Raw genomic sequence first — 26,345 nt, 5'->3', positions numbered from 1 at the left:
TTCGTAACATAAATATGTTGGTTAATCTGGTTCATAAAGCTCATTCAATGTTAGAAGTTCAATGGGATGATGGGGAGGGACCATACTAGCACTTGCCCCACAAGCAAGGAATTCACGGGGCTTCCAAAAGCTGGTCAAAATTATACAGAAAAGGGATTTGAGGCATCTAATACAAGACACTGTTTTATAACAGTTATTCCAAAGGATCGATGTCGATGACTCAACTCCATTAGCTAAAGTTACTTGGGTTTTTATTATTATTATTATTATTTTTTTATAACAGATTGGTTTGTTTTAGACCATCATTTGCAGCTAAGGATTGGTTTAGATTGGATAACCAACCAGATTCTAGGTATGTTGAGGGAAAAAAATGGAGGTCTAACTTCCAAATTTGGTCTAGGATTAATCATTTTTTTAATACAAGCGATATTGAGAAAGAGGGAAACGAACTTAGGACATTGGATGTATGGATAAATGCTCTTAACCACTTGAATTACAAGCTCCTTGCAGAAGAGCAAAGTAGTCATTAAGCAAACACACACATTTTAATCCCTAAAAAATAGTAAGATATCAACACCTCAAAGTACCAGATTGAATGTATCATAAAAAGTTTTGTAGGTTTGTAGCATTCGTTATCTCTACTGGTGCATTGAAATGAGAAATCAAAGAAGATCATCTGATAAGCATATGACATCATCTCTTTGTTCGTTGGTTTTTGGATGGATGGCATGGAGAAGATCATCTGATAAACATGACATCATTTTGGCTTTTGGTTCTTGGGTGGGTGGTGTATCGAATTTTGCAAGGTATGCATGCATTGCAAAAACTGTAACTAAAACTGAAACTGAGAAAATGGTTGAGAAATATATTTGCTTGCGGATAAGTGGCAATGAGGGTAAAAAAGAATGCCCATGATACCACACATCCTAAGGTGATATCCCATTACAATTAAGTTTTTCTCCGATCCAAATAACGACAGCCTTGCATGAGAGAGTTATTTCAGACATGCATCTTCCCAATATTTTGATGCAATGTTGAGGTGTTTAATGCAATAACATGCATCTTATTTGCGAAATATCTTTCGAAAAGCAAGCACGGAAGGATTCATCAAAATCTTGTTTTAGGATTCAAAGAAACTGAAAGAGACTAAAAACAGTTTGTGGAAAAGCCAAGAAGCTTAAAACTTTATGTTCATTACGGATTTGCATAAACCAGCATTTGTTGTATGATGAGATCATACTGATTTGAGAAGCAATTATTTGCTAGACCAACCAAATTGTTCTGGGAGTACAACAATTTGACATCATTGAAGGAAAAAAGATGTATTTGACTTCATAGAGTAGAAAAAAGCCAAAACAAAAAACACACATAAATAACCTGCAAATCATATGAATGAAACTCCAAGATAAGTGGCATTTTCCACCACTCAATAATCTGGTTTTATGGGAACAAAACTCAATCCCACTGTAAAAATCGGTTTGGGATTAACTCCCCTATAACTGAATTATTTTAAGGAAAAAATTGCCGAAACAAGTTCTTCAAACTCAAAAAGATTTTCATCACCATCTAATAATGCTATCTGGCTTGGGAGAAACTACATTCTTAGGCACCACCAGATCCATACTTCTTCCCGAACACGACCAGCTGTAGCTTATCATAACCAGAAAGGACACCAGCACCAGCAATGGCACGGAGGATGTTGGCACCAGCACCCTTAAAGAGAGACTTGGCACCCTCATTCTTCAAGATCTGCTTGAAGGCATCCAGGGAGCTCTTGTACTTCACAGCTTCACCGGAGGTCATCATCATTCTTCTGCGAACAGTGTCAATTGGGTAGGAAGCAAGACCAGCACCATTGGTGATGAGCCAACCAAGGGCAAAGCTGGCGAAGAAACTATCCTGTAGTTTTTAAAACAAACAAAAAAGCAAAACGTTAAAAAGTTGAAAGCGAAAGGTTTAAAATTCATATTGCAGTTCATAAGGTCAATAAAGCCAATCCAAACAATTATAGGGAAAGACAACTTATCCTTAACTCAATTAATTGAAAATAGACAAGGGCTAAGAGGTCAACAAATTGCAACATTGTGACATATGATCCTTTATAGGACTATTTCTCATGCTTCACAACTGACACCAAGTAAAACAAGAGGAAGCCAAAAATAACAAGCAGAACAATTGACAAATCGTACAACAATATGCCAAATGACTTCTAATTTTGAGAAAGTAAAATAATGACTAATGTAAGAAAAATTGTGCCATAAGTATGCAGACAAAACATATGATAATTACGCAAAAAAGCAACGAAAAATATCATCATTCATGCAACAAGCCACGTTAGTAAATGCAACCCTATCATAAGACCATATAACCATGAACCAAGAGGTTATGAATCAGAGTATTCCACTAACCTGCAAACCTCCAGTCAGGACCACAGGCTTCAATGAATCATACAATCCAAAGTAGAGACCACGGTACACAATAATACCAACACAAGATATGTTGAATCCACGGTAAAGACCAGCAAGGCCATCAGATTTTAATGTCTTCCTGTAGACATCAACAAGACCATTGAATTGTCGTTCTCCTCCCTTCTTTGCAGCTTTAGCATCATTAGCCAAACGGGTACGGGCATAATCCAGAGAGTACACAAAGAGAAGGGAAGAAGCACCAGCAGCACCTCCTGATGCCAAGTTACCAGCGAACCATTTCCAGTAACCATCCCTGTCTTTCTTGAAGTTGAATAGCCTCTTAAAGTAATCCTTGAATGCAAAGTTCAATGCCTGTAATAAATTCCATGATGAAATTTTAGCAAATGTTCATATGAATTAAAAAAAAAATTTCAAGAAAATAACTTTAAAACAGATAACATTGCGAACCTGTGTAGGGAAGTAACGGATGACATTGGCAGTGTTCCCTCTCCACAAAGAACCAAACCCCTCTTCCTTGATTGTCCTGCCAAAGCAGTCACCAATGCCCTTGTAGGGTTCAGACAACCGACCAGTTTTGATCATTTCATCCTGGTTCTGAATCAAAAGTTTAACACGCTCAATTGGAGCAGCAGCAGTTTTAGATACAGCAGCAGAGACTCCACCCATAAGAAAATCAATAAGAAAGTGGCCTTTCTCTGCAGGGGCTTGGACAAAGATTGGGGATGCAGTTGATGGAACCAAAGATAGATCAGTGGTAGCTCTGCATGCTGGCATAAAGGGATACTGCAATGCAGCATTAGAGTAGTTCCCATATGCACGCCTTTGGTACATCCCTGGTCTTTGGAAGCCACTATCATATCCCTGAATAGATTGCTGAAGGAGCTGGCCAGCTACCTTCTGAACAACAGAAGGGTGTTGAACCTGATCAACCATTGTGACTTAGCCTACAAGAATGTGCATAAACAATGTTAAAAACAGAAACCACCCAGAGAAAGAAAAATAATAAACTTTCCTGAACCAAGTAAAATATAATTTCAAGAAAGGACAACAATGTTTGTCCAAAACTTAACTGCCATAAAATATTGTATAAAAGCATTAAATCACACCAAACAAACAGCTATAAAATCAATCATTCTTTCATAGAGACAGATACCAAAAGAGGACGAGCCTTAATTACAGGATGATCTCAAAGGGTGGGAGATAAGATAGTTAAAACCATATATGTACTTACAAAATAATATATTCTATAATCTGTCTAATGATCTTAGTGCTTTTTTCTGTTACAGATGCAGACGACATTATGATGTCATTAAAAAAAAAAAACAATCATCAGCACTTCAGATAAGGCATCATAGCTTCATGAAGTGGAGGAGCTAAACATGTTCTAACCATCAAGTAAAGAAATACTGGAATTTGCCAGCTTGGAACTGATATGATGATCTCTTTTTCTCTATATAACGAAAATGTATACAATAATAAATATGAAAAACAAAACAACTATATTAGCTGGTATTCACAAATTGTTGCATTACTTTTACAAATATACTCAAGCAATACAAATCCAATACAAAATAACATAAACTGAATGGGAATCCACTTTTGGTTTTGAACATTAACAAAATTACCAATTTCAAATATCCAATCCATTAACCTAGATGATCACATACATATGTAATGCAGGGTACAAAGAATGTCAATCCAATTTGACAGTATACACCAAAAAAACCCATATCATCGAAAATGACTTCAGTATACAAAGGACCCAACTAAACAAATTAACTACTTTGAGTGTTAGAATTTAGCATCAAAACAAATCATTTCCCTGTTACCGTGGTAGCAACTTACTGATTGGAAATTGAATTCACATACACACAAAGTAGTTTAAGTGCAATTACAAAAACTAGTTGCTTAAAGCTCAAAACACCAAAAATTCCCAATCAAAAATCGCGAATTAATTTGAGATCATTGGACCAAGAGTAAAAACCCGGAATAAAATTATTATTTTATAATTGCAACACGATATTATCACTCACGCTCTTCGTGCCGAAATCAAAATAAATTTGAAATTTAGTGAAACATAAAAACAAAAAGTTTGAAAATGACCAAAACAGACCAGATCTTAACGGATCCAGATCTGTAATCAACAAATAAGCAACTAGAATGAAAATGAAAACAAGTCTACCACATAAATGGCACTTAAAAACTCAGATCTGAGAAAGATGAACAGAAATGAAACATTAAAAGCATACAAATCCAGTAGATCAGATTTCACTGCAACAGGTTGCAAATGCAGAAAAGCAGAAAAACAGAAACAAAACAATCAGATCTTGAAACTATAGAAACGATACTATAATTTACCTTTGAAAATTAAAAAGAACACAGATCTGAAAGAGGAAAAAAAAAACGGAGATATACAGAAGTTTCAGATCTAAAAATAACTAGCAGATATTTTCATTGAATTTCGTATACCTTCGGAGGAAATGAGAAGCGCTTGATGGCTGCGGGGGACTCCGCTTTGAGCTCTACGCAGAAATGCTCAAAGACAAAGACTGTGTGGAGGAGACGAGTTTTTGGGAGCAGCAAAGCTACCCTTTTATTGGCTGACCGCTGACCTTTCCAAAGAGAACAAGTGTTTTATGGCTGAAATCACAGCCGTTAACCTTTGGATCCGACGGTTCGTATTTCACATCTTTGAATCACATCTTAGTCAAAGTAGACGTCGCCGTAACGACTATGTAATGTGGGTTAGCCCAACTTGGGAGATGTATTGGGCTAGGCTCAAAAAATTGAATAGTTTTGATATGCTTGTGCCCTAAACCCAAAAAGTATATTGAACTTTTTCTTTTTTCCTTTCGGGTGTAGAAAAGGATGTAGGAGAAATTCTCTACCACTCGAGCTACAAGTCTCGTTGATCTTCATCTTTAAGTTAGGCACATGCTCGTCATTGTACTATCTAATTACCTTTGGTAATAAAAACAATCACTATGACCACTATGTTAAAATTTTCCTCTCCAAAAGCTATTGAACGATTTGGCTATGCTCCATGTGAAAGAACCATGAGAAGGAAATGATGAAAGAAAAATGAGTTCATCTTCCGTTGATCAGCCACTCAGTATATATACAAGATTTTATCTATGCAACTTGATACACAATATTTTTAAGTCTTGGAGTGCAAGACAAGTTTACATATATAATACACAAGCTTTGAAGATCGTTAGCCCATTACAGAAAACCCAATCAGCCCACATCTCTATTAAGTCCTTTCTTAAAAGTAATTTTGTTTAAAAAAAAGTTATAGACTTATATTTTTATATAAATAAGTCCTTTCTTTAAAAAATTATTCGTGCAATCCTTTGTGGGGAAAAAAAAACAAGAACAATTGCCCAACATCATGTTTGAGTGAAAGAGTAATGTCTTTAATTATGTTTGAGCGTTTAATCTCTTTCGCACCATCTGAACATTTTTAATAATCTAATGACTTAAGATATGACACGTTAATTTTGAGTTTTTAACACATATCTGTGAACAAAACTGGGCTGTTTGGATTTTATTTTTTGAAGCTGGGTGTTGTGATTAGATTCCTGGGTGTAAGGCAAACCCAAAAAAAAAGAAAAAAAAGAAAAGAAAAAGAACTGGGCTTATTTAGCACTGCCAGTAAAAATGGGCTGACCCAGATTTTTCAACCACAAAAGTGAAGCCATCATCATAGGAAACATGCCACCCCCTTTCTGGTACCCCAATTTCATTTCAGTAGCTCTCTGTGTCTCTCACAACAATAGAACATTTTTCATGGCTCTGGCTCTGGGTATTCCTCAAAGCTTCTTATGCAGGACATCAAATGGCTCAAAGATCAAGCTGTGCTCAAATATTAGTGACGGCAAAACAAGCACATCCCAAACCCAAACGAAGAAGCGGTGCTTGAGGTGCAACACCCTCTACACAGACAAAGACAATTCCCCTACTGCTTTCTCCTTTCATGGCCACACCACTGGTAATATACATATCACAAATTCACATGCTTCGCCTTTTGATTTCTCCCCCCACATGCTCATTGGGACCATGTGAGGCCTACTAAAAGTATCTTTCCTTATGATTGAATGATAGTGATAATAACAATAAACTTGTTCGCCATATAATGTGTCACGACTCTTGTTAGAAATAAATGAGATTCAGAGTAAACTCATATTTGAGTAAGCGCGTTAAAATGATAATTGGTTTTGGATTGTGTAGGAGAGAAGGGATTATTTGCAATGGCCCCACCACACCAAGGGATTGATGGAGAGTGGAGTGATAGGTCTGGAGTGATTGTGTACAGATGGAATGAGAAGAGCAAGAGACCAGACACTGGAAGTGGGAATTGGAAGAAGAGATGGAGCTGTTGTCAAGAGTATGATGAAAATGCCACACCTTGTCAAAGGGGATGGCATGTTTCCTATGATGATGGCTTCACTTTGTATTAGTTAGCCACAATTCAGTTGCTTCAAATAATTAATGTATCATCACTTGTTAATTTAGAGTATGTTATATGGTTCACAAATGCCTACATCAATCTGATTTTGTAATTTCGTTTAAATTTAACTTTGCTTTGATGGATGTGATCAGAGTCCACTGAAATTTGAAATAATCCTCTGTTTGGGTTCACTTGAAGTCCATCAAAATTACATTGGCATTCAGCCAATTGTTCATCATTTTGCTAATTCAATTTGGACACTTTAGAAAACGAGAGTCATTCAAAATAAGGGACATTGTACAAGAAATCAAATCATACATAAATGATAGAAGCCTCGGACACACGTATAATGCCACGAGGTGTTCGAAAATTGTTGAAGTAGACGAAAATGATTAACAAGGAGTTTCTCATATATGCAGAAGCTAAGCTATATATGCAAGCCCCACATAACTCATAGCACTTACATTTACAAATCTCATTTCCAAATTCTAACAACCACCCATCCACATAAAATCTGAAAAGATTTACTTCAAATTCCTTTGGCTCTTTTCCCCCAACTCCAGCACTTATAAAATTGTATAAGCAGATGAGAAGGCCCATGGACAGGTGGGATCAGAAGTCTTTTTATTTCATAATTGAAATCTATATTGTATTTCAAATGTGCACAGCAGAACCACATTGTTAGAAGAAAAAGAAGGCATCAACGCAAACTAGAAGGAGCCAATAGTTTTAAAAGACTCATGAACATGCTTCAACATGTCATGGTCACGGTTCCACTCAGGCGTAGGCGCATTCACAAAGTGAGCATAGAGCTTGTTCTGAGCACAAGTCACTGAAATCAAACTATGAGCAGCAACGCCGTCAATTTCATACACGTAGTAAACTTGTCCCTTCTCGTCCTTCTTCTCCTCCGACGTCACATTGTCCGCGCTAGCTAGCAAGTCCTGCAAGTTCACATCTGACAGAGCCAAATTGTTCAGTACCAAGTCCTTTGGTGCTAGTTGCCTAAACCCAGAAAGGAACGTCAAGTACTCTTTCTCTGACTTCTTCTTCGGGTTATAAAATTCGCTATCAGTTCCATTCGTACCTGTTCATCAACAAATAGTAACCGAGTCACATTTTTTTCCGATTTAGATTCACAGTCTCATAACATAACATTTATATATAATTAAACCTCGCAACAAATGTATATAGTAGCGTATATATGTATATATGTACCCTTTTCGACTTTCGATACCAAACGCTCTTTCCAACCATCTGGCACCTCATAGACATACTCGGCGGAGTCTTTCTTGTTAGAGTTGCCACCGTAGCCGCCATAGTTGGCGGCGCTGGCGGCAGTGCCGTAGTAGACTTGGTAAGTTGTTGCTGCTGTGGAGTCTGCTAATGAGGGTGGAGTGGCTGTTAGGATGGCGGCGGCGGCAGCGGTGGCTGTTAATGTGGTGGTTAAGGTAGTTAGGAGTGGTTTGGAGGGTGGGATGGGGAGGTGGGATTTGGATGGTGGTGGAGTTTGAGGTGGTTTTGGAGAAGTGATGGTGGTATTGGGGGTGTTGGTGGTGGTTGTGGAGAAGAAGGTGGAGGGGGAGAACATGGTAGCCATGGGATGGGATTGGATAGAGGGGTGTGGTTCTTTCCTTGTCTTTCTTATCTTTAATTTAAGATTTTCCTTATCCCATGTGGTGGGAAAAAGTTGGGGAATTTGGCCATTGACCAATCATGCAAACCTCAAGATGGACCCTTCAGGATGGATGGACTGATAAGCAATGTTTATTATTCATGAACTAATTCTTGGTATGGGAGGTTTTTTTTTTTCTTTTTCCTTCTCTCTCTCTCATAATATTTGAAGATGTCTAGATTCTCCTAGAAAAGAAGATTTCGTTTGGTGGCTCGCTATGTACTCTATTTCAATTGAATTTGACCATGACATGTTTGTTGAACTTATAAATGTTGGAATTGAACTTATTAAAATGGACAAGAATTCAACATATCACAAGTCCTATTATGATGAATAAGACTTACAAAAACTAACTTGGGCTAAATTTCAATTCAATTCAAGTTGAGCCACTAAATAAGGCCGAAAAGTTGTTTATTTTTATTTTTTAGTATAACTAACAAGCGATAGTCTAAATTCACATACACAACTAAAATATCATGAGGGTTTGAACCTGAGACTTAATACAAATCAAAATTCTTTTCCACTAGCTGAAAAGTTTTATACATGAAGTGTATGCTCCGAAAGTTAATACAATATAAATTTGTATATTGTTTGCAAGAAAAATACTTAGGAAACCATATTATTGTACTATATTGTATAATATTTAAAATATATTGATAGGCTCCACATCTATTTAAAATGTTGTATTTATTTATTTGTCGGAACTTCTAAACATTGCTTTGCTTTATTAGTTCAAATGGTTAATAGTTTTTGCTTTTATATTCGAGGTCCTAGATTTGGTTCTCTTTTCTCTCAATATCGTTTCTATTGTAAAATTTTTTTTTGGACTAAAATTAATAATCCACATAAATTATAAAAATTATACAAACGATAGTCTAAATTACTCTAAATAAATCTAATTTAAAATGAAAAATTGAATTTATATACCTTTGCTTTGATTATAGCGTGAATCCACGGAGAATACGTGTGGTTTAAGTCGCATAGATGTCAAAATATGGATATGATATGATTAATTAAATAAGAAACTTTCTTGTTTTTCATACAAATTCTGTCTATTTTCTTTTCGAAAATTTATAATTATTTATTAATATTTGCGTTTCGGCCCTCCGTTATTTCTTATTTTGGTCGCACCCGACCCACCAATACCATAATTTCTTACAACCTACCGTTTCGTCCGCGATTCTCAATCCTCCTCTGTCCATAGGGGTATGCCCGTAATTATATGCCAAAACCAATGGCCGTTTCATATCGTACACCGACCGCCAAAAAAACCCTAGATACTCACAATTTTGAGACTCGCAGAGAGACTTTTTCCTCTCTCTCTTTGTCAGAGACTCGGAATGAATAATTAAGGCTTGTTGATTCATTGTTCCCTCTGTTTCTTTATCATTCTCAAGCTTTTTAGGTTTCCAATTTTTGTTCCTGTGGAAAGGCTCTGGCTTATCCATCGGTTTCTTGATCGCCATGTCCAAAAGGTGAGTTTTGTTTTGAAGATGACCATTGATCGTAAAACGAATATTGTTGAATCTTCTAATTTTTGTATATGTGATTTTACATATGTAATTTGCTGAATTTGCTGAATTTGGTATTTTTTCATGTTTGTAAAAGATTCTTGGAATTGCTAATTTTTATTTTGTTTTAAAATTTCTTAAAATTAATTGGTTGCTGAGAAAATGGAGGAAATGACGATGAAAAGAGGAAAAAGAAATTAAATTTGAAATGTTGAACAGTACTGGTATGGGAGTTGTTGTCCTTTGATTAATTTGTTGGGTAATGTTGGTTAGAGGTCCTTTGGGAATCAATATTGTGGAAATTCCCTTGTGAAAATAAATTTTCTGTCTTTATATTTGCTTCTTTTGTGAATTTAACACCTTTCCATTCTGTTTAACATCAATGAAATGGTTGTATAATCCCATTTGTGCTAAATATTGGATAAATGAGTAATTTTGAGTCGTGATATGATTTTGAAATCTGAATTATTTAAAGATATGTAAAGAAAAGTGATTGTAAAACTCCTTTAGTTCATATTGTTTTTTATTTTTTATTTTTATGTAGTTTAAGTGGCTCTTCATTTGGTTTTTTAGAACTTATCTGGAGAGTTGGGGTGGTATTGGAAAGAAATGCATTTGTGAAATTATATCTGTGAAATTATGAGTAATTGATCAAATCCTTTAATAGTGTTTTAGCAAACTTCTTTATTGTCACATTTCAAGAGGCTTTCCATGGCTCATTTGGTTGGTCTTTGTTGATGGTAATTGAACTAGTTCTTTTGTCATTTCAAATTTCTTCAGGGTTCTCTGCAAATTTTTTGCCCATGGAGCCTGTTTGAAAGGGGAGCATTGTGAGTTTTCACATGATTGGAAGGCAACACCAAATAATGTAAACTATTTATTCTACTTAATTTTAGTTGCATTCGTGTTAAGTAATAACAATCAACAGTTATTATTACCTTCTAAACTTTTTGCTTTCTGGTTCATCATGACAGATATGTACTTTTTATCAGAAAGGCGCTTGTGCATTTGGTAGTCGATGCAGATATGAACATGTTAAAGCTTCTCGGGCTCAGTCTTCTGGTTCGTCTTCATCAACAAATTCTCGGCAATCTCTGGCTGTTGATTCTTTATCTATGGCTCATCCTTCAAGAACCTCATCAAGTGGAGTTGCTCTTGCCCCGGGAATTCTTTCGGAACTCTCTGCTTCAAGTAGTCCTTTCTTACCTCCCTCTAAGCCTGCCTGGAATGGTTCCCTGGATGATGATGATTATGATGATAATGGTGACAATGATGATGATGGTGCTGGGGCGACTAGGAGTACTAGGCCAGAAGATCATGTTATTTGTTCATTTGCTGCAGCGGGTAATTGTCCTCGTGGAGAAAAATGTCCTCATATTCATGGAGATATATGTCCCAGCTGTGGAAAACATTGCTTGCATCCTTACAGACCTATGGAAAGGGAGGAGCATGTCAAGACATGTGAGGAAAAGCAGAAGCAACTTGAGGCTTTGAAACGCAGTCAAGAAATAGAATGCAGTGTTTGCCTGGAACGTGTTTTGTCAAAGCCCACAGTTGCTGAGCGGAAGTTTGGGATACTCTCAGAATGTGATCATCCTTTTTGCGTATCTTGTATTCGAAATTGGCGTAGTAGTTCCCCAACTTCTGGTATGGATGTCAATAGTGCATTGAGAGCGTGCCCAATATGTCGGAAGCTGTCATACTTTGTCATTCCAAGTGTCATTTGGTATAACACAAAAGAAGAGAAACAGGAAATTATTGACAGCTACAAGTCAAGGCTCAGGTAATTTTGTGCTTAATTGTCCTTTTGTTCTTTTAAAAGCTGCGGTTCAATTAGCAGTGCACTGTGTTGTACCCTGGATTTTTTTCACAATTTATTTTTTCAGAATGGAACTATTATAGTTTAACTTTTGTTTATATATAAAATATTGAATTTGGAGGACAGAAATATCAGCTTTGTATTGCTCTTTTGATTTGAAGTTGGAAAGGCCTCGAGAGTGGGAAACATTGGAATCTCTCTCTCTCTCTCTCTCTCTCTCTCTCTCTCGTTATATTTTGTTTTGTTTGTGCTTATATTTCTTTTATCTTGCAGGTCAATTGATTGCAAGCACTTCGATTTTGGAAATGGGAACTGCCCATTTGGAACTAGTTGCTTTTATAAGGTAATAGAAATGCTACAGGGAATTATGCTGCTGCAATTGTCATTCACATTGGTTTTTCTGTGATGTTGAGTGCAATTTACCATGTAAAGAATCTACTGATGACTTGGACAAGTATGTGATGGCTAGTCTACTTGCCTTTTAAGCCCCAAACCTAAAATCATAAACTCCGTTCCTCTTATCTTTTTATTCCTTGTGTTTGTGGAGCCATTTGATTTACTTTGTGATGGATTTTGGTGTGGCCCCTTTGATTTTATTTGTTTATTTTGAAACTTGCTTTATTTATTATTATTATTTTGTTGTGCTTGATTGCGGGTGGATGCCTTCTTTGTGGCTTAATTAGGTGGCCTTTTGTTATTTACCTGAGGATATTGAGATCAATATATTGTGATTTGTATTCTTATTGATCAAGCACTTTTCTTTAACTAATACTAGTCTTAGTTCATTTGATGAAAACATTATTTCCGTGTCACGAAGTCCAATCATGTGGCTTCTTACTTGCAGTTGAAGTACCTGCACTTGTATGAGTGAGTGGTAGGTGGGGGATAAGGGGTTGCATATTGACTTTTTATGTGGTATATGTAATACTGCTGTTTATATTCACTTGATGCTTTGGTCTTTTAGGCCTTTGCAATATCTGTGTTTAAGTATTTTGTCTGATTTAAGCCCATCCCCATGCAACATTGTTGGAGCAGGAAAAACTGTATTTATTATTATGTAGTCCAGAGTTTATATAACTGTATTTACTGATGTGGTTGTATTCGGTCTTTAAGAACTTTAATTTCTTGTATGTGTTTTTCCCTTTAATCTTTGCACATGTTCTGCCCTTGTGCCTGTTGTTTCTGGTCGGTCTAGGACTCTAATAACATGTAGAATCAATGCATTACCAGTTGTTGAATAACCTGTTGAGATATCTTTCAGGTTTCCAAGGGCTTGCAATTGTGTCTGCATGTAAAAATTATAGTCATATGGCTCCCTCTAGATTCCTTATAACCAAAATCAACTAAGCCTTGGTTTAATAACACGGGGTTATATAGGACAACACATTGCTTTCTACGTAATACTAGTATTTGGTATAAATACCTTTGGGGCAATAGGAGCTTCATGATCACTGTTTGTTTATTTTTTAGGCTTCTCTTAGGGCCCGTTCGGTAATGTTTTTAGAGCCTGTTTTCTGTTTTTGTTTCCTGTTTTTCACAAAAACACGTTCGGTGCATCGTTTTCGTTTTCCCTCACAAAACGTTTTCTGAAAACAAATCTGACTTTGTGAACAAAAGTTGAAAATGAAAAAAAGTTGTTTTCAGTGATTTCATTTTCAGTGTTTTCCGAAGACACAAGAATGCATCCCATCAACAACTCTAGCTCTCTCTCTTGACAACCGATAAACCCACCAACAGGAACAACACCCATCTTCTCTGACCCAAAATAAACAGATCTGCAAATTAAGAAAAAAAAATACAGAGGAAGAAGAAGAAAAAAACAGAGACAAGAAGAAGAACCACCACATACCCAACTCAACCACCATCATTACCCAATCAAACCATCACAACCATTAATTAGTGGATCAAGAGAGAGAGAGAGAGATGGGTGGGTGTATGGGATTCATGCCATGGAAGGAAGGAGGAGTGGGTGTAGCCTGGGAAGGAAAGGAAGAAGAAAAGAGGAAGAAAAGGAGAAAAAAGAAACGGCCTGGGGAAGGAAAGGAAGAAGAAAAGGGGAAGAAAGTAGGAAAGAGGAAGAAAAAGAGAAAAAAGAAGCAGCCATGTGAAGGAAAAGAAGAAGAAAAGAGGAGGAAAGAGAGAAAAGGAGAAAAAGAAGAAAAAGGAAAAAAAGAAAAAAAGGAGATAAGATAGTTTTTGAGCTTAAATTTTTTTCATTGTTTACAATAATTTTAGCCTCTAAAAATATCAGAATTAAAAAAAATTAGAACTGAAATTAGCAAAAATACACCTGAAAAACAATTGTTCTACCAGACACGTTTTCATTGTTTTTGTTTTCTAAAGATGTTTTCTAATTAATCTACCAGACGCATTTTCATTTCCTGAAAATGCAAATTTGTTTTCTTGTTTTCATTCTCTGAAAATATTCTCAGAAAACATTCTCCGAAAACGTTACCAGACGGGCCCTTATACTTTTGGGGTCTTATTCTTGGATCTTTCCTCTTTCCTCTGGTTCAATATGTAACTTATTCTTTCCCTTTTCATTGCAAATGATCTTACCTCAACTCAATATTGGTCATTTGACTTTTGTATGGTCTTCTTGAGGTTTACTACGGTCATGCTTTTCATGATATACCTATTGGCAAAGGTTTTCCATCCTTGACGTAACTGACACTGATGAATTGTAAAAACTGACTGATGTAGTTTGTCATTGCTAAGGTCTACATCAATATACTAAGTGAATATCAATTTGATGCTTGTTTGCAATTATGAAAATAGTCTGTGCTTTTAATTATTGATACCTGGGGAAACAGAAGTAATGCTCTCTCTCTCTCTCTCTCTCAACCTCCTGTGTTAGTTACATAGTCTGTCATTGAAATTAAAACCTTCTATTGCTTTTATAGTTGTATTTGGTCATATTCGAGGAGAGGCATCAAACTAGCTTCTCCTGAATGTTGGCCTTAGAATCATCCCTTTTTTTGTTTTCATTTTACTTTCATCTCGGAGAGGATTAGCTTTGTGACACCTTTAATGGATAGAATGTTTTGTGTTCCAGCATACGGTCAAGCCAGGCTCATATGTATGGAAATTTCACAGGCCACCTCCAAGAAGGCCTCCTCCACGTCGATATGATATTGTGCCTATGGATGTCATATTTCATATGTTCGAGCACTTAGAAGAATGGGATGATTATATACTTGAAGATTTAGAAAATGAAGATTTAAACCCATTGGAGAGGGAGGAGTTGTTAATGCAGATGGGTTTTGATACAAGTGACTCGAGTGAAGATGAGATAGATTTATGGCCCGTGAGCTACTAGATTTAGCCAGTTGTATCTTCTCAAATTTCCTTCTGGGTTTTGGAGTTGCTGTGTTTTGATTGTAGTTTGTATTTTGACAACTCCTATTTATGAATGAAATATAGATTTATTCTCCAGTGATGGGGTTATGTTCTCTGAATCTCTAATAGTTTTCATTGGTGTGATGTGATATTTATGCTAACCATTTTATAACTTCCAAAGGCATCCAGTCTAACTGATAAAAATGAAAAGGAAAGAAACTGTTATATGGCTATGATTTGCATTTGTGCTTTAATTTCTCAGTTGTACAATCTCTCTGACCAATCACCATTTTGTCGTATTTTTGTTTCTGGCCCATAAAGTTTGGGTTGTTGGATGTATATGGCAATCTCTTCTAGTTTTATATGCGACACGGCTTTTATTTGAGGTTTCTCTAAGTTGAGGTTGTACTTTTTGAAGTCACTTTGTTGTCGCCTTGGGTGTCACTGATGACACTTTTGTTCTTGTATGGTAACTCCTGAATTTTCTATACTTTTCAGATTATATTCCTTCTACTGTCATGTGCACGTTTCCATCTCAAAGTATGTTTTGCATCTACTTTTTACTTTCTGAGCTGGTCTGTTGTCTGTTCAAATGTGGTGTTCACTGTTGTGCTCTTACATTTTTCATCCATGTCTCATTTGCGTGTATTCTTGTTTTCTATGCTGGAGCAGGTCCTGTTTACTTTCAATAATTATGCATTGAACATGGCTGTTGTCTGATTGCAGCATGCATACAGGGATGGCAGTCTGGAGGAAGTGGCACTGCGCCATCTTGGAAATGAAGATGGTCAGACTGTGATAGCTACAAATATTAGGTTTGCTTTGTGCCTTTTGATTATTTTTTTCGATCATTTAATTTTCTTTTCTTACTAAATTTTTGGCATTTTCAGGCTGTCAGACTTTCTTGCTGATTTGCACATAAGGTGAATAATGCCGTTTCAACATTCCAATGTAAGTTTTTGCTCTGGTTTGATTCTGATTCTTTACTACTACTGGTTTCCTTAAATGTAATAGTTCATTTATGGCAGACGTCTAATCAGAAGGTTAAGTTGTCAAATAACAAATACAAAGTTTAGTATCCAACAGGGATGAGATATCAGTAAAGTAGTAGCCATTATGCATGATGACCACACCTTGATACCATAATGTTCTGTAATGTGTCGGGCAGTGGTAAATGGGGCTGTGAACTTAGACAAACTGAATGTTTTTCTTTAGTAGTTGATGATCATATTGATTAATGGCAGTGTTGTATGATTTTTCCTATATGAATCACTGAAAAATGTTGTGTCTGCTTCAATCTTGCCTATGTGTGCAGGATTTTTTTACATCAAGAACATATGCGCAGCTCTCATGCTGGTTTTTCAATTGCAAGTGGAATACTCCAGTGGTTTGAAAGGTGTGGTTCATGTACCTTGAATTTTTCTTTGTTTGATAAAGTTCCCAGCACTGTTTATTTCCCTTGAATGATATAGAAATTATGAATTTATTTTTCGTAATTTCATTTTTCAAGTTGATTGTAGCTTTTGTGGAACATGAGTCTGAAAACAAAAAAGTCGTATCACCCAATTTCTTTTGTTGTGCACTTTATCATGATTTCAAGTCTCTCTTAGTTCCTGCTTCTGGTTTTACACATAACATGGCCCTTCTATAAATGAAAAGTTGGTGGTCTGCTGCTCTCATTGTTTAAATAGTGCCATAAATTACCTGTTGGCCATACTGTTTAAAAGCCTTGTAGAAAAGAGTTTCTTAAAAGAGTTTCTTGCTTTCTTATGGTGCTGAATGTAATTGGGATACAGGTTTGATCGTTTATGGTCCAGTTGGGGGTCACTAAAAGGAAATAATCTAAGAATGTCTTTCACATGTTAATTTAGGAAAAATTTAAAATACAATGACCAGTATTGCATTTTTTTTTAGAGTCATGTTAGGTGTGTGCATTTTTTGGCTTTTTTTTTTATCTCTTTCGTCACTAACTTGTGTTTGTGTAATTTATACTCGGATGTTTCACGCAGAATTGCTTGCTTGATGGTGATCCAGTTTTTGGAGAAAGCATACATGTAACAGAATTCAAAATAAAAGTAATTATGGAGTGGATGAGCATATGTTGAGGATTTTGACAATTATATTTGTGCCTGTCTGTGGCTTCAATAAGTGTCTACAGATTGGGCCAAAATGAAATTGAATAAAGGATAGGATGCATAGCATGCCAATATCAAACTGGTTGGTTGGGGACTGTATATAAATTATAAAAATGGAAAGTGGGATTCAAATGGGTTTTTTCTTCATCAATGGTGGTGGTGATGGATGATTTGAATAAAAGAAGACGTTTTGGTTTAGAGGGTGTTGCCTGGGTTATTGTCATATTTAGATATTCATTGGTTTTTCAACCACATTTTGCCTTCAGAATATGATGTAGCTTTTGTAATGATTTTCGTCCAGTTTGGAGTGAAGCTCTACTATGATGCATGTAGTCACATTTTTATTAATTCTGCTTCTTCAGTCATCTACTAACCATATAATCCTAGCAAAAAATGTAGTAGGATTATGAATCCTATTAAAAATTTGGGATTAAAATGGATTGGATTATGCTGCCAGACTATGTAATAACATATTATCCACCCCTTTAATCATGTGTAGTACTACTAAACATATTATTGAATTTGTGTAATCCTCTTCAATCCAATACAATCAAATTCAATCCAATCCAATGGAGTCCCATAATTCAATCCAATCTTAGTCGCCAAATATGGCCTTAATTTTGTCGACTGCGATTCGATCTCAAGGGCACATTTGAGGTGATTTTTGCATCTAAAAAGTCTCAACTGTTGCGTGCGTTCCTCATGTGCTCATTTTCCAAACAAAATGGACAATTTAAGGGACTACTTTGTTCCCAAAAGTTTGCTGGTATCAAAGTAGAACTTGACCCAATAACTGTAAGCACCCAAGTAGTGTAGTAATTTTTTTGAACATGAGATGGCTGTCTGTGTGGAGAAAGTAGTGCGTTGTCATCTTCGAATTGCAGATGTCAGACACTGACATTAAGTTATACTCCGTACCAATTGAAAATTGAATATTCTTTTACACAGAAAAGGAAACACGAAGAGGAAGGATTTTTCGGGTTTGTATATCTCTGTTTCTTATTTCTTTTCTAAAGAAATCATTTCCCAGCTAACTCTCCCTTCTTCCCTTTCTTTTCAGGTCCCCTGACCCGTATGCATGAGGAGAATTGAACTTCATTTGAACCGTATGCATAAGGAGAATTCAAGTTCCCCTGTGGGAATTGAACTTCATATGATACTAACATTGGTTTACTTTCAATTTTTTTTTTCTTATTTCTTATTTTACTTCCTTTTTTTTTCTTTCTAATTACTTTCATACATATGCTGTGGAGAAAAGAAGCAGCAGATAGAGTGAAGAAAAGCCAATAACCATCATTCCAATGTACGTTTCCTGTTAATGCACCTGGGTTGTGATCATAAAATCGACTCGACCATTGAGCTACTACATTTAGGTTTATATACGCAAACAGATGGTTAATATTCCATTCTATTTGATGTGCATCTGCTTTTTGTTTCACATATTATATTCTCTCTTGTTTTTTTTTTGGGTGAGATAGGGGCCAAAATGGCCAGAACAAAAAGAACTAAACAACCACTACTCTAGGCCTAGCCAGGCTGCAAACATCAGCAACAAGGCTATCACAAACAGAAGGAGGCGCAACCTATGAAAGCCAAGAACCAGATCATGACTCATGTGAGCCAAAATATCAGCAGCACAGTTTTGTTCACGAAACACACGTTTGAGAGAACAAAACCAATCCTGCTGCATCTTCAACTTGCAACAATTTATCAAGCTAAAAAAAGGATGAGTGGAGGCAACGGAACCAGCAAGAAGAGGCACCCATCAGTAGAACCAACACCTAGATTGACAGAAAAGCCCTTAATCCATTTTCCTGCAGAATTTCTAATCAAGCCATCTGCTCCAATAGCACCAGAATCAGATTTCCAACTCCCATCAGTATTGAGCTTAAAAAAACCAGGAAGAGGGGCATGCCAATGCACATGCACTACACACTTCTTAGGGGATCTAAGCATAGGCTTACAAGCTGTAAACCAGTCCATAGCATACTGCAAAATCAACTTATGAGGCCCATAAGGCAAACCAAATCCAGCCTCAAAAACAACTTTACAATGCCACTTCCAAATGAACGAAAGACAAACAACAAAAACTAAGAACCAAGGCAAATGATCACAAACAACTCTTTTAGGCTTCAGATTGTGCAAAAGCCAAGCATCAAAATCACCCAAATGGCAGTTAACCAAATCATCACTAAACCCAAAACCACTCCAAATATCCATAGAGCAACAACAACCTCTAACTAAATGCTCGATAGATTCTTTAGAGTAAATGCACCTGGGGCAAGGAGCACTGGAAGCAAGGCCCCTTGTCTGTCTATGATTATTGGTCAGCAACTTCTTATGGCACAACAACCAAAGAAATATTTTAATCTTAGGAGGAAGTTTAAGTTTACAAAGAAACTCCCACTGCCACAGCAGAAAATTCTCTTCAAGAAAAAAAGGTATTATAAGCCGATTTAACAGAAAAATCACCATTAGGAGTGAACTTCCAAATTCTTTTATCCAGACCACTCCCAAAGAAATCAGCATGAATGCTTAAAATCATCTGGACAATCTCATCAGGCAAACATTCCTGCAAACACTTCATATCACAACTGCTAAAAGTATGAGAAGAAAGGTTTATGGTTTCAATTATATCTTACTTTGTATCACTAACGTCAAAATTTACAAGTAGAGAAGGCTTGCTAACCAAGCTCTGTATTAATTACAATAGGTAGCAGGTAGCAGCTGGTGCCGTTAATGCCACATTGGGTTCTCAACTCCGGGAGGTTTGCAGCCTCCTAAAATCTGCATTGGGTTCTCAACTCCTGGAGGTTTGCAACCTCCTAAAGCCAGCAGCATTTAATGCATTCACAAGACCAAGAAAAGCCAACACTCCTCCTTAAGTTGGTGTAAAGATATCACGCATGCCCAATTTGTCAAGCGAGTCATAGAAAACTCTACTGGATACGGCTTTTGTCATAATATTAGCAAGTTGATTTTATGAGTTTACGAACGAAAACTTAATCACACCACCCTCAAGTTTTTCTTTGATGAAGTGCCGGTCAGCTTCAACATGTTTAGTACGGTTGTGTTGTATTGAATTATGTGCTATCTTGATAGCAGCTTTATTGTCATAGTATAGGTTGATGGCTTTTGACTAGTTCGCTCTAGGATCTTTTACTAATATTTGTAACCATAGCAATTCACATACTCCTTGAGTCATCCCCCTAAACTCAGCTTCAACACTTGCTCTAGCCATAACATTTTGTTTCTTACTTCTCCAAGTGACTGAGTTGCCACTCACAAATGTAAAATATCCAGACATAGAACGTCTATTTGTGATGGATCCTGCCTACTTAGCATCAATATACCCTTCTACTTCCATGTGTGTATGTTTGGAGAACATCAACCCTTTGCCAAGGGCAATCTTCAAGTATCTCATTATTTGCGTTACTCAATTCATGTGTGCTTCATTGGACTCATGCATGAACTGACTTACCACACTCACAACATAGGCTATGTCGGGGCATGTGTGTGATAGATAAATCTGTTGTCCAACTAATCTTTGATACCTTTCTTTGTCAATGGGTACCTGATCCGGATACATCCCAATTTATGGTTATGTTCAACAGGAGTATCAACTGGCTTGCAATCTATCATTCTGGTTTTGGTTAACAGATCTAACAAGTATTTTTGTTGAGACAGAAATATGCCATGTTTTGATCTAGCAACTTTTATGCCAAGAAAATACTGTAACTAACCTAATTCCTTTATCTCAAACTCACTTGCAAGGAGCTTTTATAGATTCTTCATCTCTTTTTTGTCATCACTAGTAACAACCATATCATCTACATAGATGATTAGAGTCGCAAGTTTATTATTACGTCGCTTTAATAATAATGTGTGATCCGAGTTGCTCTGAGTGTACCCAAAACGCTTTATGGATGCAGTGAATCTCCCAAACCAGGCTCGCGGTGACTGCTTTAGCCCATACAATGACTTTCTCAGTTTGCATACGGTATTGGAACCGGATCTCATAGGGATCCTAGGTGGTGGATCCATATACACTTCCTGTGAGTCTCTATGAAGAAATGCATTCTTTACATTATACTGCAATATTGGCCAATCAAGATTTGCAGCCAAAGAAATGAGAACACGTATAGTATTTATCTTGGGGACATGTGCAAATGTCTCATGGTGGTCATTTCCATATGTTTGCGTATACCCTTAGCCACTAATCTGGCTTTGTATTGGTCTATGGATCCATCAGCTTTGTATTTAATGATGAATATCCACCGACATCCAACTTGTTTCTTCCCCTTATGGTAAAGGTTTCATTTCCCATGTGGAATTCTTATTCAGAGCTTCCATTTCAATTGCCATAGCTTCAGCCCATTTGGGATATGTCACAACATCCTGTCACTTACTTGGAACACATACAGTAGATAATTGATTGACAAAAGATGCATATGACTTTGGCAATCTATAAGTAGACACATGGCTATTAATAGGATATTTTGATTTGGCATTAAGGTCAGGACAATATTGCAGTTTAGGTTTTCCCCTAGTGGATCTACGTGGAAGTGTATACGATACAATACTAGGTGGTTCAGAGACTACCTCGAAAGCTTCTTCATCACAAGACGATTGAGAAGATGGTAGGGCATGAGGGGTTGTATTTTGTAGTTGCTCTTCGGAGACATCATGAGTCACTTCTGGCACCAAATCTTCATCTAGGTCTTCTTTGTTTGAAAATGACCGAGGTCGACATTGCTGGTTGTTTTCGAGTCTTCTTCTCGAGTTGAAAATGACCGGTCGATTGATTGATTGCCATAATTTTTCTTTGTCTTCTTCAAAGCACATGTTCTTCTCTTCACTCCTGCTTTTCCCCTGAAGAGAAGGGCTCGTAGGAGCCACAAAGTAGGATAAGTCTGCATAGAAGATGACATCCATAGTGACCAAGAGCTTCTAGGTAGGGGTGTTAACATTTGTATCATTTTTGGTTTGAGCCATAACCAACAAACACATAGCGGAGGGCACAAAGATCCAATTTATTCCATTGATGAGAAGAAACATGGAAATATACAACACAACCAAACACGCGAGGATGTATCTTAGGACGGTAGGAAGAGATATGTAACGAGCCAAGGTGTTTAGTGGAGTATGAAAGCCCATAACACTACTAGGCACTCAATTAATCACATAGACTGCAGATAGGATAAATGACCCCATAAATAGTAAGGGACCGATTTATCAAGCATGAAGGCATGGGCAGACTCAAGCAACTCGTCCAGTCAGAAGGTATATACCTCCATGGATGTTGTGTTCCGGAAATACGACATGTATTTTTCAGAAACATAGGATGAGCCTCTAGAACTAAACACTCAGAAGATTCTAGAGTTTTTTTTTTTTTTTCCGCAAGACGAGTCTCGACTCAAAGCGACTGTTGCCACTCCTACACAATCGGTCGCATGCCCTTCTTCCAACACAGGAAAAGCGTCAGTGTCCAAACGACCGATTGACTTTCACAATGCCAAATACTAGGCCTTTGTATCAAAACGACTGGTCGCCCTTGGAAAATGCCCTGTTGACTCTACACTGCCAAAATGAGGAGGAGGAAGTTGAACCGTTTTCGAGATTTTGCCGCTCCGGACTGTCTTCGGTATAGTACTACACCAAGCACCTGCTGAGGAAGTCATTCAGGTAACATCTTCCCCTAAAATTGATAACACTAATAAAGTATATCATGATGATGTGATTTCAGAAAGCATAAAGGATGCAGATACCCTTATATACCAACTTCCAGGGAGGAAGAATCATGATAAACCTTGAATACAGTACGAAGTAGATCCTAAAGCCAAAGGAAAATATCCTATAAATAATCATATATCTCTAAGCAAATTATCAGAGTCGCATGTACACTTTGTGAAGCAGTTAGTCGAGAGATTTGTCCCAAGTAGTGTGAATGAAGCATTAGAAGATTTAAAGTGGAAACAATCCATGAATGAAGAAATGCAAGCCCTCTAAAAGAATGCCACATGGAAGCTCGTACCTTTACCTCACAGAAAAAAGACGGTGAAACACAAGTGGATCTATACTATGAAACTCAAAGTAGATGGATTCATTGAAAGATACAAAATTAGATTAGTAGCGAAGAGGTATACACAAAAGTATGGGGTGGACTACCAAGAGACCTTTGCCCCATTAGCCAAGATCAATACTATCAGAATCCTTCTGTCTCTAGCAGTGAATCTAGATTGGCCACTATATCAGTTCAATGTTAAAAATGCCTTTTTACATGGAGACTTGGAAGAAGAGATATACATGGATTTACTGCCATGATGTAATTTAGCTCCTGCCAAGAAAAATCAAGTTTGCAAGCTCGAAAAGTCATTATATGGGTTAAAACAGTCTCCTAGGGCATGGTTTGGAAGATTTACTAAGTGCATGAAGAGGTTTTGATACACTCATGACCCATTCAGTTCATGGGAAATGAGGCTTGGGGATGGGAAATCACTTGCTTTTCCCATGTTTGGTAAGGCATGAGAAATGGTTACCTTGCACATGGGAAAGTAAGGGGAAAGTGAAGCCCTCCTCCCCCTTTGGGTTTTGTTTTCCCTCCTCATGGGAAAGTTTGGGAAAATGAGCCAACATTAAATACACATTTTTCATGACCTTTTTGTCCCCATTAACAATTTAGAATTACAATATATCATTAAATGCAATCTTTTTTTATTTCATTTAATATGGACATAATTGGAAAATTATACAAACTTTGTTTTCCATTCCTACTCAAAACAAACATGGGAAAGGAAATAAAGTGATATTTTCCGGTTAGTTCCCCACCATTACCAAACATGGGAAATGAGTCTTTCATTTCTCATCCCTTGAAAAATGACATGGGAAGTGATTTCCCCTCAAATCCATTCAGTGAACCAAACGGGGCCTTAAATGCACCCTATTCTTAAAGCTTGATGGAGGAAAAATCATTACGTTAATTGTCTATGTAGATGACATGATCGTAACTAGAAACGATGCAGGAGAGCAACATAAGATACATAAGTATTTGTCTCAAGAATTTGAGATGAAGGATTTAGGTCCTCTGAAATACTTCCTCGAAATTAAAGTAGCAAGGTCAAAGACTGGTATTTTTATGTTACAAAGGAAGTATGTGATGGATCTACTCACTGAAATAGGAATGCTTGGATGTAAGCTTGCCGACAATGAATCACAAGTTGTGTGAAGACATGGACCACTTGCCAGTTGGGCATTGGTGACGTGTATGCACCAACTTGAGGAGGAGTGTTCTGTGAGTTAACCTAACAAATCAAGGAGGTTTATTTTCTAAGTTAATTAGAAGATTCATTTCCTTTTTTTTTTCTTCATCTAGTTGACAATCCTTGTATAATTAGGAGATATTCTCCTAATTAATTCATGTATCTATTTCCTTGTAAAGCACACTTGTAAACCCATATATATACCTCCTTATGGAGAAGAATACAACTTAACCTAAAGTATTCAAATTATATTCATATTTTAGCAGAGTGCTCTTGTACTCGTATTCTTCTTCAATTAGTAAATTCTTAGCAACCTTGTAGACGTAGCTCAATTATGAGTGAACCACGTAAAACTGTGGTGATTGATTTGTGTTGTTTATTCTTTTGATTCTCTATCTCGTTTACCCCCAGAGTGTTTGAATATTTATTCTCAACTTAATTTGGCTACATGGAGGAACTTCAAAACAATGGATTTAGAAAAAATTATAAGGCAAAGTTGTTTGTATAGACTATTGTAATTCATGTATGCCGAGATCTAGACAAGAAAGAAAGGAAGAAAATAAATTGATTTCAAATGATTCGTCGCATGTAGTCATTTTGAATCAATTTCAAATGTACGACATTTAGTTATTTTAAATACATTCAATTTAATGTGGTTCTTGTTATTGTAGCAAATTTAGCATTGTTCAAATCACCTCTGTCATAGCAGTTCAAAGTAGCATGACCCTTCTTCCAGCAAATTTGACAAGGCTCTACATTGGCACTTGTATTGAATATGTCCCTTTCTGGATGTTTCTAGCAGACAAAGCCAAATCTCTCTGCAAGTCTTACTGCCAATGAATGATGTAAGAGATTCATGAAGGCACGATTGTGCATCTATCAAAAAAAGTTGTATCATGAATTTATTTTTCGTAATTTCATTTTTCAAGTTGAATGTAGCTTCTGTGTGGAACATGAACTTGAAAACAAAAAAGTTGTATTATCCAATTTCTTTTGTTCTCCTGCTACTGTTTATCATGAAAAGTTGGTGGTTTGCTGCTGTCATTATATAAAAGAGTTTCCGGCTTTCTTCTGGTGCTGAATGTCAAACTCAATGAATTTTCACAAGAATTCTAAAGCAAGAAAGAAAAAAAAACCAATGAAGAATAGAACGCCAATAAGATATTTGGTACACTGACAATTGCGCAGAAGCTAAGTCGACCCCGTCCCCATCGCCATGTGAGGACACAATAGTTTTCAAAAGTTGTGCCCCAGAGAACAATCTTGGAAATTGTTATGTTTTCACACTGTATCCATTTTCAATTCACAACAAGAACATCACAATAAGAAGAACGGATTGTTATTCCCCCCCAAAAAAAAAAAAAAACACTACATTTTAAAAATTTGAAGTTTCGGAATCTTATTGCAGTGAAGAACGCATCAGCTTCCAGAGTATTCAAAAGCCCCAAAATTTTGCGAAGGCATGATGCAAGATTATGAATGTGAAGATGAAGCCAATTTATTCAAAGTGGACTTTAAATTCAAATTTCAAACAGCCCAGTACATCGATTGGATGTTATTCCTGCACAGTTACATCTACAAGAGGTCATTGTCAAATAATGACATTGGTTAGATCATTGTCGCATAATGATGCCGACCCCATCCCCACCTCCACGTGAGGGCATGGAAAAAATTTCAAAAGTTGTGGCCCAGAGAACAGTCCTTGAAAGTGAAAGAGACTCTTCAAAG

At 36.7% G+C, this 26,345-nt stretch overlaps 4 protein-coding genes across 6 annotated transcripts; 2 read left to right on the top strand and 2 right to left on the bottom strand.

Moving 5' to 3' along the window:
- Positions 1 to 1,369: 1,369 nt before the first annotated feature.
- Positions 1,370 to 4,993, bottom strand: LOC103330466 (ADP/ATP translocase 1, mitochondrial). Its single transcript, XM_089052689.1, has 4 exons — positions 4,899 to 4,993; positions 2,877 to 3,373; positions 2,409 to 2,780; positions 1,370 to 1,899 (listed from the first exon to the last, which is right to left on the bottom strand). The coding sequence occupies exons 2-4, from the start codon at positions 3,360 to 3,362 to the stop codon at positions 1,603 to 1,605; spliced, it is 1,155 nt and encodes a 384-aa protein (XP_088908815.1). The 5' UTR covers positions 3,363 to 3,373; positions 4,899 to 4,993; the 3' UTR covers positions 1,370 to 1,602.
- A 1,134-nt stretch (positions 4,994 to 6,127) lies between these two features.
- Positions 6,128 to 7,002, top strand: LOC103330465 (uncharacterized). The gene is made up of 2 exons (XM_008233053.2): positions 6,128 to 6,420; positions 6,660 to 7,002. The coding sequence occupies exons 1-2, from the start codon at positions 6,144 to 6,146 to the stop codon at positions 6,887 to 6,889; spliced, it is 507 nt and encodes a 168-aa protein (XP_008231275.2). The 5' UTR covers positions 6,128 to 6,143; the 3' UTR covers positions 6,890 to 7,002.
- A 156-nt stretch (positions 7,003 to 7,158) lies between these two features.
- On the bottom strand, positions 7,159 to 8,569 carry LOC103330464 (thylakoid lumenal protein (Mog1/PsbP/DUF1795-like photosystem II reaction center PsbP family protein)). Its single transcript, XM_008233051.3, has 2 exons — positions 8,098 to 8,569; positions 7,159 to 7,966 (listed from the first exon to the last, which is right to left on the bottom strand). Exons 1-2 carry the CDS (start codon positions 8,477 to 8,479, stop codon positions 7,590 to 7,592), a joined length of 759 nt encoding a protein of 252 aa, XP_008231273.2. The 5' UTR covers positions 8,480 to 8,569; the 3' UTR covers positions 7,159 to 7,589.
- A 1,139-nt stretch (positions 8,570 to 9,708) lies between these two features.
- LOC103330463 (zinc finger (CCCH-type/C3HC4-type RING finger) family protein) lies at positions 9,709 to 17,706 on the top strand. Of its 3 annotated transcripts, XM_089052688.1 has the most exons (9): positions 9,709 to 10,029; positions 10,846 to 10,933; positions 11,040 to 11,848; positions 12,158 to 12,227; positions 15,722 to 15,763; positions 15,950 to 16,038; positions 16,114 to 16,174; positions 16,539 to 16,619; positions 17,233 to 17,706. In XM_089052688.1, exons 1-7 carry the CDS (start codon positions 10,019 to 10,021, stop codon positions 16,148 to 16,150), a joined length of 1,146 nt encoding a protein of 381 aa, XP_088908814.1. In that variant the 5' UTR covers positions 9,709 to 10,018; the 3' UTR covers positions 16,151 to 16,174; positions 16,539 to 16,619; positions 17,233 to 17,706. The 3 variants fall into 3 exon arrangements, with proteins under 3 accessions (XP_088908814.1, XP_008231272.2, XP_016650274.2); XM_016794788.2 differs by lacking the exon at positions 15,722 to 15,763 and having other exon boundaries at positions 9,711 to 10,029; XM_008233050.2 differs by lacking the exons at positions 15,722 to 15,763; positions 15,950 to 16,038; positions 16,114 to 16,174; positions 16,539 to 16,619; positions 17,233 to 17,706 and adding an exon at positions 14,940 to 15,342 and having other exon boundaries at positions 9,710 to 10,029.
- Positions 17,707 to 26,345: the final 8,639 nt, after the last annotated feature.

Source organism: Prunus mume, linkage group LG5, assembly GCF_029339155.1.
Source record: "Prunus mume cultivar Tortuosa linkage group LG5, ASM2933915v1, whole genome shotgun sequence".
Lineage (NCBI taxonomy): Eukaryota > Viridiplantae > Streptophyta > Magnoliopsida > Rosales > Rosaceae > Prunus > Prunus mume.
The sequence above is the reverse complement of the archived record's forward strand: the minus strand, read 5'-3'. Positions and strand labels throughout refer to the sequence as shown.

Coding starts and splice junctions, on each gene's coding strand:
- LOC103330466 (XM_089052689.1), bottom strand. CDS start 3,362: ATGGTTGATCAGGTTCAACACCCTTCTGTTGTTCAGAAGGTAGCTGGC. Junction 2,781..2,876: donor TCCGTTACTTCCCTACACAG/GTTCGCAATGTT, acceptor AATTTATTACAG/GCATTGAACTTTGCATTCAA. Junction 1,900..2,408: donor TCCTGACTGGAGGTTTGCAG/GTTAGTGGAATA, acceptor TAAAAACTACAG/GATAGTTTCTTCGCCAGCTT.
- LOC103330465 (XM_008233053.2), top strand. CDS start 6,144: ATGCCACCCCCTTTCTGGTACCCCAATTTCATTTCAGTAGCTCTCTGT. Junction 6,421..6,659: donor CTTTCATGGCCACACCACTG/GTAATATACATA, acceptor TGGATTGTGTAG/GAGAGAAGGGATTATTTGCA.
- LOC103330464 (XM_008233051.3), bottom strand. CDS start 8,479: ATGGCTACCATGTTCTCCCCCTCCACCTTCTTCTCCACAACCACCACC. Junction 7,967..8,097: donor GGTATCGAAAGTCGAAAAGG/GTACATATATAC, acceptor GTTGATGAACAG/GTACGAATGGAACTGATAGC.
- LOC103330463 (XM_008233050.2), top strand. Junction 10,934..11,039: donor GGAAGGCAACACCAAATAAT/GTAAACTATTTA, acceptor TCATCATGACAG/ATATGTACTTTTTATCAGAA. Junction 11,849..12,157: donor AGCTACAAGTCAAGGCTCAG/GTAATTTTGTGC, acceptor TTTATCTTGCAG/GTCAATTGATTGCAAGCACT.